The sequence below is a fragment of the Papaver somniferum genome, chromosome 2 (assembly GCF_003573695.1).
Source record: "Papaver somniferum cultivar HN1 chromosome 2, ASM357369v1, whole genome shotgun sequence".
Classification (NCBI taxonomy): domain Eukaryota; kingdom Viridiplantae; phylum Streptophyta; class Magnoliopsida; order Ranunculales; family Papaveraceae; genus Papaver; species Papaver somniferum.
The window spans coordinates 96373781-96389849 of NC_039359.1; the positions used below are offsets into that span (position 1 = coordinate 96373781).

At 35.5% G+C, this 16069-nt stretch overlaps 1 protein-coding gene and 1 long non-coding RNA gene across 3 annotated transcripts; one reads left to right on the plus strand and one right to left on the minus strand.

Moving 5' to 3' along the window:
- Window positions 1-834: 834 nt before the first annotated feature.
- Window positions 835-3192, plus strand: LOC113348480. Its single transcript, XR_003359705.1, has 3 exons — window positions 835-938; window positions 1023-1100; window positions 2298-3192. It is a non-coding gene; the product is annotated as an uncharacterized LOC113348480 (long non-coding RNA).
- A 3774-nt stretch (window positions 3193-6966) lies between these two features.
- LOC113348481 (glycerophosphodiester phosphodiesterase GDPDL4-like) lies at window positions 6967-11311 on the minus strand. Of its 2 annotated transcripts, none has more exons than XM_026592265.1 (9): window positions 11077-11311; window positions 10270-10566; window positions 9867-10009; window positions 9210-9708; window positions 8951-8989; window positions 8541-8825; window positions 8192-8331; window positions 7557-8040; window positions 6967-7410 (listed from the first exon to the last, which is right to left on the minus strand). In XM_026592265.1, the coding sequence occupies exons 1-9, from the start codon at window positions 11186-11188 to the stop codon at window positions 7121-7123; spliced, it is 2289 nt and encodes a 762-aa protein (XP_026448050.1). In that variant the 5' UTR covers window positions 11189-11311; the 3' UTR covers window positions 6967-7120. The 2 variants fall into 2 exon arrangements, with proteins under 2 accessions (XP_026448050.1, XP_026448049.1); XM_026592264.1 differs by having other exon boundaries at window positions 9867-10012.
- Window positions 11312-16069: the final 4758 nt, after the last annotated feature.

Sequence of the window (16069 nt, forward strand, 5' to 3'; positions counted from 1 at the left end):
TGAAGTCTATATGCTTCGACTGTTACCGGGAATTATGAGCCTGTTACAGCCTCGAGGAGTCTCACATCGAAATCTAAATGGTTTAAATCTCCTCAAAAAATAAGGAATGTTGTTAGTGAATCATATTCATTCTTTGATCCTCGTAACAAAACCAATGAGCAGTTGGGTAACCGGTTTTTGTTATAGAGTACCACAACTTATTTTGGGGGGACAACCTACGGCTATGTGTTGTGTTGGCTTATGAAGTTTTGGTTGTAGAGCACCATGACTTATTTTGGGCACAGACAATGGAATATATGTTGACATATGGAGTTTTCGTTGCATTCTAGGTGAATCATTGACTTGAGAGCCAATCGTGCTAAGATGCAATTATTTTAAGGGGTTTAAACCTTTAAATCAAATTCGAAGAATCGTGATTTTTCTCTCTCTAAAGTTATAATTATCATTTAGAAATACCAATTTAATCAAATTTAAATAATCATAGTTACTGTTGAAGGAGTGGCGAAAATCAGTACACTAGACAAGCAATTTCAAAAAGATTTCACCGTAACTAAGGGTGCACAGGAACCGAGCCGAAAAATTGGACCTTCCCGAAACCGGTGGAACCATACCTATTTTTGTACCGAACCGAGGAAGGGGATACAGGTACCGGTCCAAAATCTAAGAACCGGCCTCTAGGGGTACAACCGTACAGGTACACGGTCCTATTCATGTCCCGTACCGTCTCGTCCCGTTTGTACCGAGTAATAATGACCATTAGATTTAGGGATTAAATTTGAACCATCTGATGGTGGTATATAATGAAATTAGGTCAGATGAAAAATAGATGGGTTACTTTCTCAGAGAAACTCTCTCTTTTCTCATTTTCTTCTTCATCTCTTCTTCGCATCTCCTCTTTCTCTCCTATTTTTCTTCATCCTTCTTCTTCGCAACAACAGGTAACAAATCGATCTGTCCATCTGTTGTTACTTATATCAATCGATCTATTTTTTTATTAGTTTTTGTTTCTTTTTTATGTTCAGTTAAACACTTAAACTTACTGAGGAGAGATCGATTGATTCGATCCAACTATTGGGTACTTGAGTTGAAATTGTACCAAGGTAATCAATTTTAATTGTGATTATGATTTGAAATTAATGTTTTTGATTATTTGTTTAGTATGGTTTTGATTTTGATTGATTGAAATCATGAGAAAATCAAGAGTTTGCTGTTAGTATACACTGCTGGTCATGGTTTTGATTTTGATGAGTTCTGCTCTCTTTCTCATTTTCTTCTTCCAAATCATGATTTTGATTTTGATGAAAAGATCATGTCTTTCCGTTAGTAATATACACTGTTATTAGTTTTTTTTTATAATTGATGAAAAGATCCTGCCAAATTAATTAGGTCTCAACTCCCTGCTGTTACTACTAAACCATGAAATTGTTCTGATATTACATAATTCGGAACATTTGTTCTACAATTAAAATTGATCAAAAAAACTTGGAGATGTAGTTGAGACATAAAATATGTGAACCGCTGTTATAGGTTATAACATGAATTGTCAAAGTTGAAAACTTGTAATATTGCTCCTTATGCTTCAACAGTTTCAGATATCAGGCTTCATGTTATCTTTTTAGTTTTTAACTATTTTGGGGTTTTGGTACTTTTCACATCTGGTTTAGACAATACCAGTGTATTTGTGTATCTTCTTTAAGTGTTAGTGTTAGTCGAATATCATTGTGGAATGGAAATATATACTTTTGTTCATCTGATATTGAACATACTTCTACTTTCTAGTCTTTCTTTGGTTTAGACAAGCAGCACATGCAACCCCATGTTATCAACTGAAGTTATTATATTGATTCATTGAATTGATAATTTGATATCATGTTTGTGTATATATTTTTTGTCAGTGAACAACTGGCAAACTTGCTATTACTTTTTTTTTTGTAGAGTTACTGGATCCTATCAATAATAATGCCACCACCAGTGCTGCCATGGAATAGATTTCCAAAACCACTTCACCACCACTGCTACCACTTCAATTCTTCTTTTCTTCAGTGTAGTGTGTAGTACTGCGGCTATTAGTTATTAAGACAGTAACACTTAAGAGTTTGAGACTATTGTAGTATTGTTTGTGTGTGTGTGTGTCTCTGTGCTTCTGCTGCCTGTAGTGTACTGCAGTCTTCAGCTTTGCTACTTGTTATGTTTAAGATTTTCAAGACTTTGGCACTTTGCTTTGCTAGTATTATTGCTACTTGTTAGTTGTTACTTTGTGCTTTGATTGAGATATTGCTTAATATATTGTTGCTCAGTAAAACAGGTACTTAAGCTGCTTAACATACCAAAATCTGTCTAGAATTCTGGTAGGAAAACTGACAGGAAAATCTGTCTGGAATTCTGGCAGAAAGTACCGACTGGTACCGGAACCGTGCCTGGTACCGTACTTGTGCTGAATGATACCGGAACCGAGGACAGAGGAAGCGAGACTAGGGAGATACAGGTACTCGGCAAGAGCCGAGCCGAACCGTACCGTGTGCACCCTTAACCGTAACAACATATTTAATATGAAATGTTTTTCTTATCTTCTTAAACCAAGTATTATGGCCATTCACAACTTATAGGCAAAACCGTGACAAAAAAACATTGACCGAAAACCGTGACCGAAAGACAATGACTGGATATAGGTTCCTTCAATGTGGTCTAAATAGTTTACACTGGAAAAAATACTTAGCTAAACCGTTTAACTCTCACAATTTTTGGTCCAAGTAAAATACATAGGTTAATCAATATACTAATTCAATAACAAGCCCGACATTACTCTGAGAAGTCCGGGTACTTCAAGTATTTCATCTGCAGTTCTCCTTCAAGTATTTCATCTGCAGTTCTCCGTGCAATTCATTTGCAGTTCTCCAAGCAATTCAGGTACTTTCACTAAAGGTCTTACCTTAATGTCTACTCTGCGTTTTGGCCAACAAAATAATCGTTGTTATATTCATTATAAGCAACCATATTGAGGACTGATGTGTATTGGTCGGCATGAAATGATGATGGTGGTGATGCCCAGCATTTTACATTTTTCTTGGTAAATTATATAATAATTAAATTTGGGAATAAATATGATTGTTTGTGTGTATTGTGCAAGGAAAAAGCATAATCAATTTCAACCTGTAATCAGTTGATGAATTTACTGTTTGTTTGCATTTCAAATTTCTTTGTCTATCTAAAAATTTTGCTTTTCATCATTGGTCCATAGCCTACGCAAGTAATGTAAGTTAATTAAAAAAAAACATAACCAACCAAATATTCTCTACAACATCTTGTTTTTTTTTTTTTTTGTTGTACAAATTTGAACTGTTGGATTATTCTTAGAGCAACTGCTGTGGACAACTAAACCCAATTTTTTAGTCGAGTGGGCTGGCGTAGTGGGACGGACCATCAATCAAAATTTGATCAAAGAGTAAAATCCAGACCAAATTTGGTCTGCGATCGAGACCAAACCCAAATATAGTCGGGCGTTTATATAATGTCCGTCTACCCGACGGGTGTTGGTATAATGTCCGTTTGTAGCCGCGCGTTCGTAAAGTTAATGCCTGGTGCAGGGGCGTTGGTATAATGTCCGCCTGGATGGGGCGTACGTAAAGTTAACGCCGGGCACCCAGGCGTACATAATGTTAACGCCTCTCTTGGGGGCGTTGATATAGTCATGATCTTTACTCACAAAGTTTTCAAAACTTTGCTTGGGGCGTTAACTTTATCAACGCCCCAATTTTTTTTTATTTTTTTTTTTTTGAATATGTCGGGCGGAATCTTTACAAATGCCCCATGTCAGGCGTTATCTTTATCAACGCCCCAATTTTTTTTTTTTTTTTCGAATATGTCGGGCGGAATCTTTACAAACGTCCCATGTCAGGCGTTATCTTTATCAACGCCTGATTCCAGGCGTAAGCTTTATCAATGCGTGACCAAATATACTCTTTCCCCACGACGGACCCAAATTTGGTCTTTTTTTTAGTCTTTGATCTTTGGTTATACTCGCACCACTGTGGACGCTCTAAGGTTCAAATAAACGCCTTGCAAAATAACCTCACACAGATAGAGTTCGCATTGGGAGGTCGCGTAGTTTAAATATTACGAGGTTGGTGGTGGAAGGGCGATGAGGAAGCAATAACATAAAGGTACCTGGCATAACGTTTGGTCTGGGGCATAGGATTATTCCTCCTTGGAAAGTATCAGAATAGAAAATATACAAATGGTATTTTAGTAAAAGATTATACCAATCAATGAACAACGAAGTTAAAAACGTAGCTTATATCACATGTTATTTCATCTTCATTATTCATTTTTAAAGATACTGTTATGGGAAAAAAAATTCGAGGTCTTAAGTCGATGGCTCATTTATCAGCATAACGATCAAGATATCAAGATGTAATTTTCAAGAAAATCCTCGACTGTAAATTAGTACCTTATTATAATATGTCGGTGCAGTGTAATCTGACTGAGTTCACATAACATTGTGCAGAATCCATCCAGTTGGGATCACAACAAAAAATTCATGGAACATCCACGAATAAATACGTTATTGTTGTTTGTTACAAAGGTGTTCCATGCCATAATGTAAATATTGGAAATATTAATCTTGAAGTACTTGCAAAGACGGACAAGCTATCTCCAAATATTATTTTAGCAGACAAATTTTCATTGTCACTTTCGATCAATTCATTCTTGACATATATCTGAGGAAAAAAAAACATAAGATATGGATATTAAAATTCACACATGCATAACCTACAAGTCTCACTATATCATTCGGGTTTGGACATTGTATTATTATTACAAAGAGGAAAGTTTTAACTCGGATTTTCTTTTTGTGTCAACCAATTTAAATCGTAGTTATACTAAAATAGAATAATAAGATTATACAAAATAACTTGTGATCAACAAAATATGACAACAATAGGTCGCATTGTCTGAACATAAACACCAACATTCAGTATACTGTTTTCTTTTTGAGAATAAATTTCTTGGATTGTTTTTTTTTTTAATTTTAAATTTATTTCTTTCAAATTACTCAAAGTTTTTTATTGAATGATTGATTTATCGTGGAACTACTATATTTCCAAATCCATGTTAACATTGAGTTTTGTAATAAGAAAATATTAGAATCATCTAGATTAATGAATAACTTGACCACGAAAGCCACATTGCATGTTGACGGCCAATGACTTTGGTTGCACCTTCATTGTCATGTATTGTCGTTGTAGGTTGTCATTCTATCTACATTTTCATTTAACTTAACTATATATTCCAATGATTAACCCATAAAAGTGGAAGAAACTAAACTTTTCAATTATATGAAATCCAGCGAAAATTGAATTAACAAACCTTATATTGGATAATCAAAAATTAATGTCAAATTACCAAAATTAACAAAGAATTCCGACGGATTCCAATGAAAATATAAACCTGAACAATATACAAGTGGAGAACGGTGTGTGTAGGATCCATGTTTTCGTTGTATTATCCAATTGAGTATTATGAATCTAAAAAAGATTGGATTAGAGATCATTACAATACGATCAAATATATGTATAACGAAAAGAGAAGAAAAAACACGAGCTGACAAAGTTTAGACGACTTCAAAAATTAGACAAAAATTGGAATTGCATCACGTCTAGCCAATTGTTATAATTAGGTGACACTGACGAAACCAACAATGTATGTAAAAAATTTACAACTCACCTATTATCGCGTAACAGTAAAATGCTTGAAGCTTATTTACAGGGGAAAATTTTCAGAGAAGATTCGGGTCTAATAAGGAGTCTTATGCAAAAGAACTACAGAGACATCTTTGCAACGTTAAAAATATAAACAATTTATGTTTTCTAGATATTGTTTTGAAGAAGAAAACACTAAAAAAAATAGAAGGAGAAATGACTTCTTCTTAGGAAAACAAGTAACAAAACAGACTTAGGAGTCTTATACCAAACCATGGATCAGAAGAGCAAATAAAAGAATTTTGAAAATATCATTACAAAGTTGAACAAAAAAAAAAAGAACATACGATGTTAATATTCAAAGAACACCTACAACAAAAATACAGTGTAAACATGGATAAATTCTGGATACAGAAAGAATGAAAATATGCAAAGAAGGTATTATAGTATATAAAACTAAGAAAGAATATTGGAAGTCGAGCGCAATTCAAAGACATATAAATTTGGTTTCGGGTTAAATGACTAGCAGAAAAGACAAATATATTAAGGTAATGTCATGCTATGTTTTGTGTTCAACTTTATGGTTGTTTGTAATCAACATATTGTACTGCTTTTTTATTTTGGTTGAACGTGATATATGTATCAATGAAGACTACGATTAGGTATAAATACGTACCTATCTTTTGTTTGATATTATTGATTTACTCTTTTATAAGGGTTAAATTTCTTTCGTCTACAATTTTTTTAATGAGTTTTGTTGTTAGTTATTTGTTGTCATATTGTTTTATTAATATTAAGCCTTTTAATAGTCTCTTCTTGGTTGACCAGATTAGGCTCACAATGATATGTTAAGTAAATCACACATCTTTAGCTAAAAAAAAGATTATCATACTGTACTTTCAAAGTAAAGCACCGGCAATTTAGTTTCTCATGGATTTGACTCGGTTTGAGCACTCATGGCATGTACAATTCTCTAATTATATTGAAATATGTTTGGTAGAAAAAAAATTTAAATATGTTTGGTTGAAAAAAAGTTTACTTCATTTTTTGTCCTCTCATCGTTAGCACCATTGCATACTATAATTTCCACCATGGATCCATCTGTTTTCTTTATTGCTTTATTTCAGTTTCATTATTTGGATAAAACTGTAGTCTTTACAATGTCTTGTTATAAAGAAATACAATATGTAAACTTAAAACTATAATGAAAGGTTGAGCCGGGGCCGTAAGGCCCCGGTGATACCTAGTTATCTAATAAATTTAACCATAAAAATAACTTCCTTTTGGCTATATGGGATAATTATAATGGGCTTGTTTGGGTAATTACATCAATTAGTAGAAGAAAACCAAAGATATTTTTTGGGCTATATGGAATACATAGGCTATGAACATGGAAAGTCATAGAAATTTACATTCATATTTCACATCACTATTTGTAGTAGAAGAGATGCAAAGAACATTGAAACAGATGAGAAGTAAAACCCTGCCATCTTCTCAATATACGCATTTGATTTAGATGGGGTTGGCGCATTGCTGACTGCTTGCTTTGAAACAGGAGGCGAAGGTGGTTCTGACACATCAGAATCTGTCGAAATTGGATTTGGAGCCTCAGCTGGTGGCAAATATTGTGGGGTGACGAGTTCCAAGAGTTGGCCAGGTTTAGCAGGCATCATGTAAGGTGGCAATGTTTTGCCCGTTAAACACCGAGACTCTGTTAAACCCAAAGTACCAGCACTAGGTCAGTAGGATACACCATCATCTCAGCAAGATGATTCACACAACACAAGCATAGGATAAAACAAAATCTAACAGGACATCTTATAATATCAGTGAAAAGAAAAGTAGGGAGTTTCTTACTTTTGTATGATGCAGCAGTGGCGGGGAAGTCGGTGATGACTCCATCAATCTCACCTCCCATAACATAAGAGTTGATCTCAACAATTGGGTCGGAGAAGAAATCCCATGCCTGAGATACAAACTCGTTTCTAAACAGATATGCATACACTGAGAGATTAAAAGAGTGCAGCCTAGGGACAACTTTAGTGGAACCAGTGAGGAAGAGCAGCTCACTAGGAAAGATAGATTCTTTGCCGATAGCAACAGAATCAGCAAAGCTCTTTATGTCTTTGATGGATGAGTCATCGATGAAGCTAATATCCTCATCCACCATATACATGCGCTTGTAGCTTGATTGGGCTTTAAACGCGGTCAGAACTGCTTTATTCGTAGACTGGATAATAACTTCTTGGGTCGTTTCGTTCTTGTAACCAGATTTGTTTAAAACATCAATGACGGAATCAGTGATGCCTAAACCTTGCTTATCTGCAAGATAGGCTGCATGCTGCATGAATAGTAGTGCCAAAAATACTATTGTTAATGCATTAAAGTGGAGGTACAAGATATCAACAGGTGGATAATGTCTTAATATCGTTTTCTTTCTCAAAATTCTCTACTAGAAAGACGAAATACATGGGAGTAATATGTAAGCTCACCTCTATGTTGATTAAGACACCAGAAAGTGGCTTGCTCAACGCCAACGTTAAAAATTCAGCCAATGAGACAAAACTTCCTGCATTTTTATTTGCTGGATTCCGGAAGAGCTGGTAATCAAAAGACGGGTTTGATATTACCGCTGCAAAAGAAACATTTAGAATTAACAAGCATTATGGAATAAACTTCTACTGCTACATCTGGAACTCTATTTACTCGCTCTCAAGAGAATTAATAATTCTCAGAAACTAAGGAGTTAGCATTCATATACATGAACCCCACAGTAATCAGAAGATTTGAACCAAATTTCTTTTTGGGCAAACTGTAGACACAAAGAAAAAATCAACTTACGTTTCAAGGTTTTAGTTTCTTCCCATGTTAGATTGAAGGTAAAGATTCCAGGATTTTCTTGAATCTCTGGAATGATAACAGAGAAAGAGCCAAAGGCTGATTGAGCAACATCTGTTCCGTCTAAAAGATTTATCGATCTTAAGCAAACAGGGAGTCCATCTTTTGTCATTTGAACAGAACAGTCAATATAATTTGCACCATCTGCAACGGCTTGGTTATATGCAAGATCAGTACAACCAGGGAACATTCCACTAGCTCCTTTGTGTGATATAACTGAAGGAGTGTCTGAACACAAACACGTTAAACATGTAAGTTGGCAGTACTATATCGAAGTGTCTTTCAAATGAATACTGAACCTCAAACAGATACTAGCAAATTGTTACAAGGACTATATAAATATAGTGGTGTACCTTGTCCAGAGCTGCTATTGTTCATGTGAGCAAAGCAACCTGCCATCAAAATGATTTATCAGTACCTCTTGACCTATTGAAACATACCTTTCCCTAATTATCTATTGCCGATGCGTATCAGTTATAGTTTTATATAATTATAGTTTTTAGCTTAAAATATATATCTAATCGTTGCTACCGATGCGTATCAGTTATAGTTTTATATGATTATAGTTTTTAGCTTAAAACAAGGTGCCATTAAGTGTTTTAAGATGCTTACCTATGGCTGCTGATGCAGTTATAGGGAAACCTGACAAAACGCCATCAACAGAAAAGTCGCCGTTGTCAACAGATGACAGATATTCAGACAGTGGATTATAACTGTAGTTGTAGCTGAAAGTTGCATCATTTGCGAAATCTGACGCATAAACTTCCAGTCCTTGCTTATGAGCATCCAAAACAACAGATGTATGAGGTAATAGGTAACCAGCAGTAACAGGCCAGATGTAGCTCTTAGGAACAAGAATCCCAGAGGCAAACACCTTGATAAAAGTAAGGTTCTTCAAAAGTGAACCGTAAGTCTGGTTTGTTGAAGGCTCGGTATCTGCTGCTCCAAGAAAGCGGAATACCAGTTTGGTCTTGCTTGTTTTAAATCGTGTTGCTATACCTCTTAGGAAACCAACTTCTGGTGATGAAATATAATTAACCACAACTCTCTTTGACACTGAAATCACATAGCTTCTCATACTCAAATAATGCTGTGTGAAAAATGAATCATGCTGCAAAAAAAATGTTAAAAGAGAAATTAAATTGGTCCAGAGCGTCATGGCAAAAATTTAAAATAGCACTATAAGATTAAACTGGAGACTTGAACAATATATAAAGAGAAAATACGACTTCAAGATAAGATGAAATGGACATAGTTCACATCCAGTACCTGAACATTCAACCAGAAGCCCGAGGGTTTATTTTGTGATGCCACATCTTCAACGGCTAGGACAGCATACATATTACCGTCAAATCTCTCTGTTCGGAATCCATACTTCGAGTTACTGCTAGACAGCAAAGTAACCGTGAGTACTGCTTCAAACATCAAAGGAATGCTTTTAATAAAGAATTCAGAGAGAAACTACGAATTCATAGCCGCATTACAGGAAAGACATTGAAACAAAAACCAATCCTGCACAACTACACCTCCTTCGAATTGGATGTTACATCAAAATTTGGATAGCGGAATATGTGGCGCCTTATGTGTACTCGAGTCTCAAATCATACTTGATTTGCAAACAAGAAGCAAACAATTAAGATGAAGAAAGAGGATATTCAGAAATTTAGCTTACAGAAGATATTTTTTTGCAGGAAGTCCATGTCATAGTCCACAGAAAACCATCCTTTTGTCGAAACCCCATTGACAAGGTAAGTGCTGCTCGTATTTGGTAAAGCAAATTCAATGCTAGTAAAATTATCTAGCCTTAAGTCAGGCAAGCAGATTCCTATTCCATCTTTCGTCAATTGTACATCACACCAAAGAACAACATTGGGTACACTTGTCCTCATTGCTGTATCGTATGCAGCAAAACTGGAATCAGGAAACAGACCTGAAAGTCCACCTCTCGCTATAACTAAAGGCTCATTTCCTGCAAATAGTAAAAACTATGTCAATATCTAGGTTGTCAGACGATTACATGATTATAGAACATTAACAACGGACCAAGATAAAGAACTGTGAAAAACATTTGGCCATGAAGGTTGACTGGTGATGCCCATGCAGGGAAGAATTATACAGATTCATCTTCTCTTAATTAATAATCGAACCATTTTATGACTGATTGGTAATGGTATACTATTTTTAGCAAAATGAACACAGAAAAGGGAAAAGAAGGAGAGTACTCTATTTCTCTATGAAGATCTAGCAATTAAAATCCACCATTTTCACCAACGGACACCGAATTGCACTATAAACAACTAAAAATCTCATCTTTACACAGAGATTGAAACAAAAAAAAGTTACCACTTTAAGTAACAACAAAAACACTTTCGGATCAGCTCCAAATGAAACAAATCAAAGTAAAATTAACAAAAATCCAGAAGAAGATGAAAAAAGAGAGAAAGGAAGGAAGAAATTACTAAAAATGAGAGATACCCACCAGTTAAGGTCTGCCATGCAGAAGCTTTTTTAGTAGATCTTTGAGCTGAAACTTTAAGCGTTACCACTGAGTGAAGAACACAGACGAAGAAAAGCGCGCGAATGATCGACATTGCCGGAATTAATTCCGGCGTGTTTCAGACTATCCAGTTGTTCTGGTAGGAATTAACGCGTCGCCACCTTCAGTGATTTGGACTGGAATCCTCCCAACTCTAGATTATAGCCGCTTTGATCGGCGCACATGTAATAATAAGGATTTAATGAACTCAAGAGTTGGAGTCTTGTGATATCTTCCACATCAAAAATGTTAAGGGGCAAATATTATTATTATTACTGCAGTTTTCCTATAAATGAAATTCCTACATTTTCCTATCAAAAAAAAAGAACCTCGGCTAGTAATGAGTCTAATGACTGAGGGCTCAAATTTATCCAGGTGTTATTGGGGCGACCCAGAAAGAATCAGGGACGACTAATAAGACAAAATGAGGTCACCCAAATCTAAATTGAAGCCATCCGTTATCTTCGATTTTTTGGAATAGCAAATATACCTTCCATAATCGGTAGTTTAATTTGGTCTGCCTCATTCTTTTTTCTACGAACCCTATAATCGGTAGATATTATCAGAATCGGTAATGTCGATGTATACAATCGGTAGATATTTTAGTAATCGGTAGATATTATCAGAATCGGTAGTGTCGGTGTATACAATCGGTAGATATTTTAGTAATCGGTAGGGTCGGTGTATACAATCGGTAGTTAACTTCACAATCGGTAGTTAATGTGCATATAGTTGGTTTTAGGAAACTTTTTCCCATTATTTGGTTTTAGTTTTTGGTGGGAGAGAGAGAAGAAGAAGTGGGAGTTTACCATTTTTCTTAAATCAACAAGAAACATGAATGGGTATGAAGAAGAAGGTGAAGAACATAATGTTGAAGCTTCACTACCGTTTAGAGAAGACGATTTGGGGTATATGTTGAATGATCCAAACTTTTGTGAAGAGAAAATCCTAGACGACGCTTTCATGGAAGAAACCGGAGAATCACCCGAGATCGAAGCTAACGATGCACCTATAACACACAGGTATTGTGTTAAGAAACTCATAACCCACTTTGTATGCGTTTGTACGAGTTTTTAGACGAGAAAATTCGATTTTTGCATGCATTGAATGCCATGAACTACCCAGAATCGGTAGATAATGTGGTTATATATCTACCGATTACCAATTACTGTATGATAATATATCATTAATCGGTAGAATATGGAACTTAGAATGCTACCTATTTTGAAAAAACCCCAAATTGAAAATTTCAATTTTTAATAATCGGTAGTTTGGCAAATTTACATTACTACCGATTGTCAAAGTCGCCCCAAATACAGATTTTTCAAAACCTTAATTATTGGGTTGTTTCATCTTTCACAATTGGTAGATTATGAAAATTTTCAAACCTCCGATTATGGTTGTCGCCCCAAAATCAAATTCCTCCGAAACTGAAGTATTTTGAATTCTTCAGATCTCATAATCGGTAGTTGATTTTAGTTTTCTACCGATTCAGTAATAATCGGGCGTATGACAAATACAAATGCTACTGATTATTCAAGTTTATTCATGCAGAAACCGTAAAGTTTTCAAAGTATTTAATCAAGAGTTTATTAACTTTTTTTATCCTCCGATTGTGCAATAATCAGTAGAAATGTGTTATCCCGTGCTTCGATTTATAGTGGCTTAACTTGTTGTTATATTTGCAGACTATTGTAGCGGCGGATGATGAATTTTGTTTGAGGTCTGATACTTATGACCACTATGCAAACGATTTGGTATACTCATGACTACTCTTTTCTTTTATTCAAATAATATACTCCCTCCGTCCCTAATTAGTTGAGCTATTTGGTTTTAAATTTTGTCCCACAAATAGATGAGCCATTTCACTAATCAAGGGGGTATTTCTAAAACTACCCTTTTAATTGATTATTGTTACTATAAGAAATATGTATAATTTGATAGTCATGTTTATATTCGCCACGTAGGTGTTTTAAAATGCTTTTCAACGGTATAAAGTTTACAAAAAACCGTGGTATAGTTTAAGAGATAAATCATTTTGAAGTTTTAAAAGTTATTATCCATAAAGGTATACTTGTAAAAAATTCTTAAACATATTTCCCTTCTTTCCTTGCCTTAAAAATTGTGCAAATTACAAATGGCTCAACTAATGTGGAACAGAGGGAGTATGTTAAATGATTATGCATATGAGGTTTGTTTTGTTATATGCGCATTTAGTCATTTGGAAGTAAGGAGGAGGTAAAGGAATGGATTATCAACAAGGAAAAAGAGAAGATGTGCGTGGTAGTTCAGAACCGTTGTGTGAAAGATATTCGGTTTGAAATTATATGTGAGCGAGGTGGGGAGAAAAATATTCACGAGAGAAAGAATCATAAGTATGTAAGGAAGATGGGGAGGAGGAAATACCCAACTCATACAAAGAAGATTGGATGCCCATTTAAGATTGTCTTCTATAAGCCCGATGGTAGGGAAGGTAAAGAGTGTATAATGTCTAAAGTTGCCAATGGTTTTCACAATCACGATGATGCGGATACTCTTATTGGACATGTAATGGTTGCCAAGTTAAAACCACGTGAAATGGATACAGTGAGGTCTATGAGTATTTGTAAAGCGAGTGCGATCTTAAGTAAGATAAAGGCGGACAATCCCGACAACCTTTCTTTTTTGTCTATGATCAAGTCGGCCCTACCTACGGTCAAAAGGACGGAATGAGATTAGAGAACGGTTATGCAACAATCGGAGTGGTTATAGTTACATGACTACACGTTGCGAAAGGAAGAAAATGATGGTAAAGTAGTACGTATTTTCTTGCACATCCTTTGATGATCCAATTGGCTCAATTCTTTCATCAAATTTTGCTGATAGATGCAACTTATAAGACAAACAAATATAGCATGTCGTTGTTGAACATTGCTTGCCACACTTCTGATAAAAATATGTTTACGGTTGCATGGGCTTTAATGGATCATGAGAACGGCGTGAGTTTTATTTGGATGTGTGAGACATTGAGGTCAATTTATAACGGCGAGGATTTTCCAAGGGTTATTGTAACGGATAATGATCAAGCTTTAATGAATGCAATAGAGGTAGTATTTCCGAAAGCCCAAAAATTGCAATTGAATGTAACCTCATATCCAATTGCAAGCCTCATATCCAATCTAAAAAACCATGGAAGGGTACCAAGAGGTCGAAGGAAGAGGATGAACGTCTTAGCAAATTAACCGTGGAAGAGCGGGAGGAAGAGAAGAGGTTATTTGAAGAAAAGTGGAAAAAGGAAGGAATAAAGTGGAAATTATTTATGAAAGCATGGGACAAGACCGTTTGGTCGATAACCGAGGAAATTTATGAGGTTAATTTGAATAAATTTGAGGATGAATGGGGCATGGACTATCCAAAACCCGTTGTGGATCGTAAAAAACAATGGTTGACACCGTATAAGGAGAGGTTTGTGTTTGCATGGACATATGAATATCGTAACTTCAATAACGAGGCGACAAGCATTCCGGAGGGATCTCATGGCCGATTAAAGAAAATATTACTCGGTAGTCAAAATGGAATTGTGTAGATCCAAGAAGCAATCCATGAATAGACCAATCGAGATCTCATAAATATTAGGGGTTGTATGCAATTTAGTGCACATAGATTCCCTATGGAACATGATAAAGAAAGATTACTTCTAAGGGGCATTGCTCATAAAGTTTCAAGATGGTCAATAAATCACATAATGGAACAATTGAAGTTATATAGAGCTTACGATGGCGAGAATACGTTTTGTGTTTGCAAGGATATGATAGGTATTGGACTCCCGTGTCATCATATGTTGGGTAGGTATGTTAAAGTGATTGACACTAATGACATTTATCTATTTCGGAAGCAATTAAATTTCACTCCAAGCACCCCTGGTAGTTGATGGTCCGTCGTTCTTGGAGTCGGAATTATGTGAACGAATAGCCGAGCGTTACTCTACATCATATGTCACCAAAAAGAAAACATTGATGCACCATTTGGAGGAAGCCCTTCACCCTTGTTTAAGGGAGGCTGGTAATACAGGTGTATTCGTACTCCTTTAGGGAATTTAGTTTACCTCAAGCTAAGTTGAGGGAAGAATCCTATTCTAGGCAGGAATCCTTTTTTAGGCAGAATTCCTAGTTAGGAAGAGTTTTATTTTATGCAATACTCTTAGTTTAGGAAATATATTCCTAATAGAAGTCCTTGGTCGGATTAGTACGATGAAGGATATAAATAAAGAGCTTTGTCTAATAGCTAAGGACAGATACTAGGCACATAAAACCTAGGAGAATCTTGGAAAAATACTCGTGCAAGCTAGCAAACGGTTTAAGGTTGATCCACTGTTTAGAGAGATTTTGAGCGTAACAAAGAAAGAATTGTAATTGTTTTCTTGTTCATAATCTGGAGAAGATATTTTCTTCGAATTACTACTTGTGTTCTGTTTTCTAAGTTTCTCGTCTATTATTATTCTGAATTCCTCCTTTATAGTAATAGCTACCAAGGTATAGAGATCATACGTATCAAGTTGGCATCACGGGCTATGTTAGTTTTTAGGGTAAATCCCTGTGGTTTATGGTTTTCACTAGATCTCTCTACATAAAGCTTGGTGAGGTACTCGAGAAGCTAGAAGACGTTAAAAAAACAAGGGGATCAAGGATGACAAAGTCAGATGATGATCCTAAGGAAGGCGAACCACAAACTATGGAAGAAAAAGTGGCTACGCTGCAAACAGACATGAAGTCAATTCAAGTTACCCTTCAGGAGATGAGTGAATGTATTCGTTCTCATACACCCAAGTAGAAGACGAAGAAAAACATTACACCTATACCTGAATCTTCGGAAAAAGATGATTTCGAAGAAGACGATTCAGAAGAAGAATAAGAAGAGGAAGAAGATGAGGATGAAGATAAGAAGAAAAGTGAGCTTC

Bases quoted from the DNA above. Each gene is read 5' to 3' on its own strand.
- LOC113348481 (XM_026592264.1), bottom strand. From the start codon at position 11,188: ATGTCGATCATTCGCGCGCTTTTCTTCGTCTGTGTTCTTCACTCAGTG. The intron at 10,013-10,269 runs GTAAGCTAAATT...TGATGTTTGAAG, and splicing joins CCTGCAAAAAAATATCTTCT to CAGTACTCACGGTTACTTTG. The intron at 8,990-9,209 runs GTAAGCATCTTA...TTTTGATGGCAG, and splicing joins AACTGCATCAGCAGCCATAG to GTTGCTTTGCTCACATGAAC.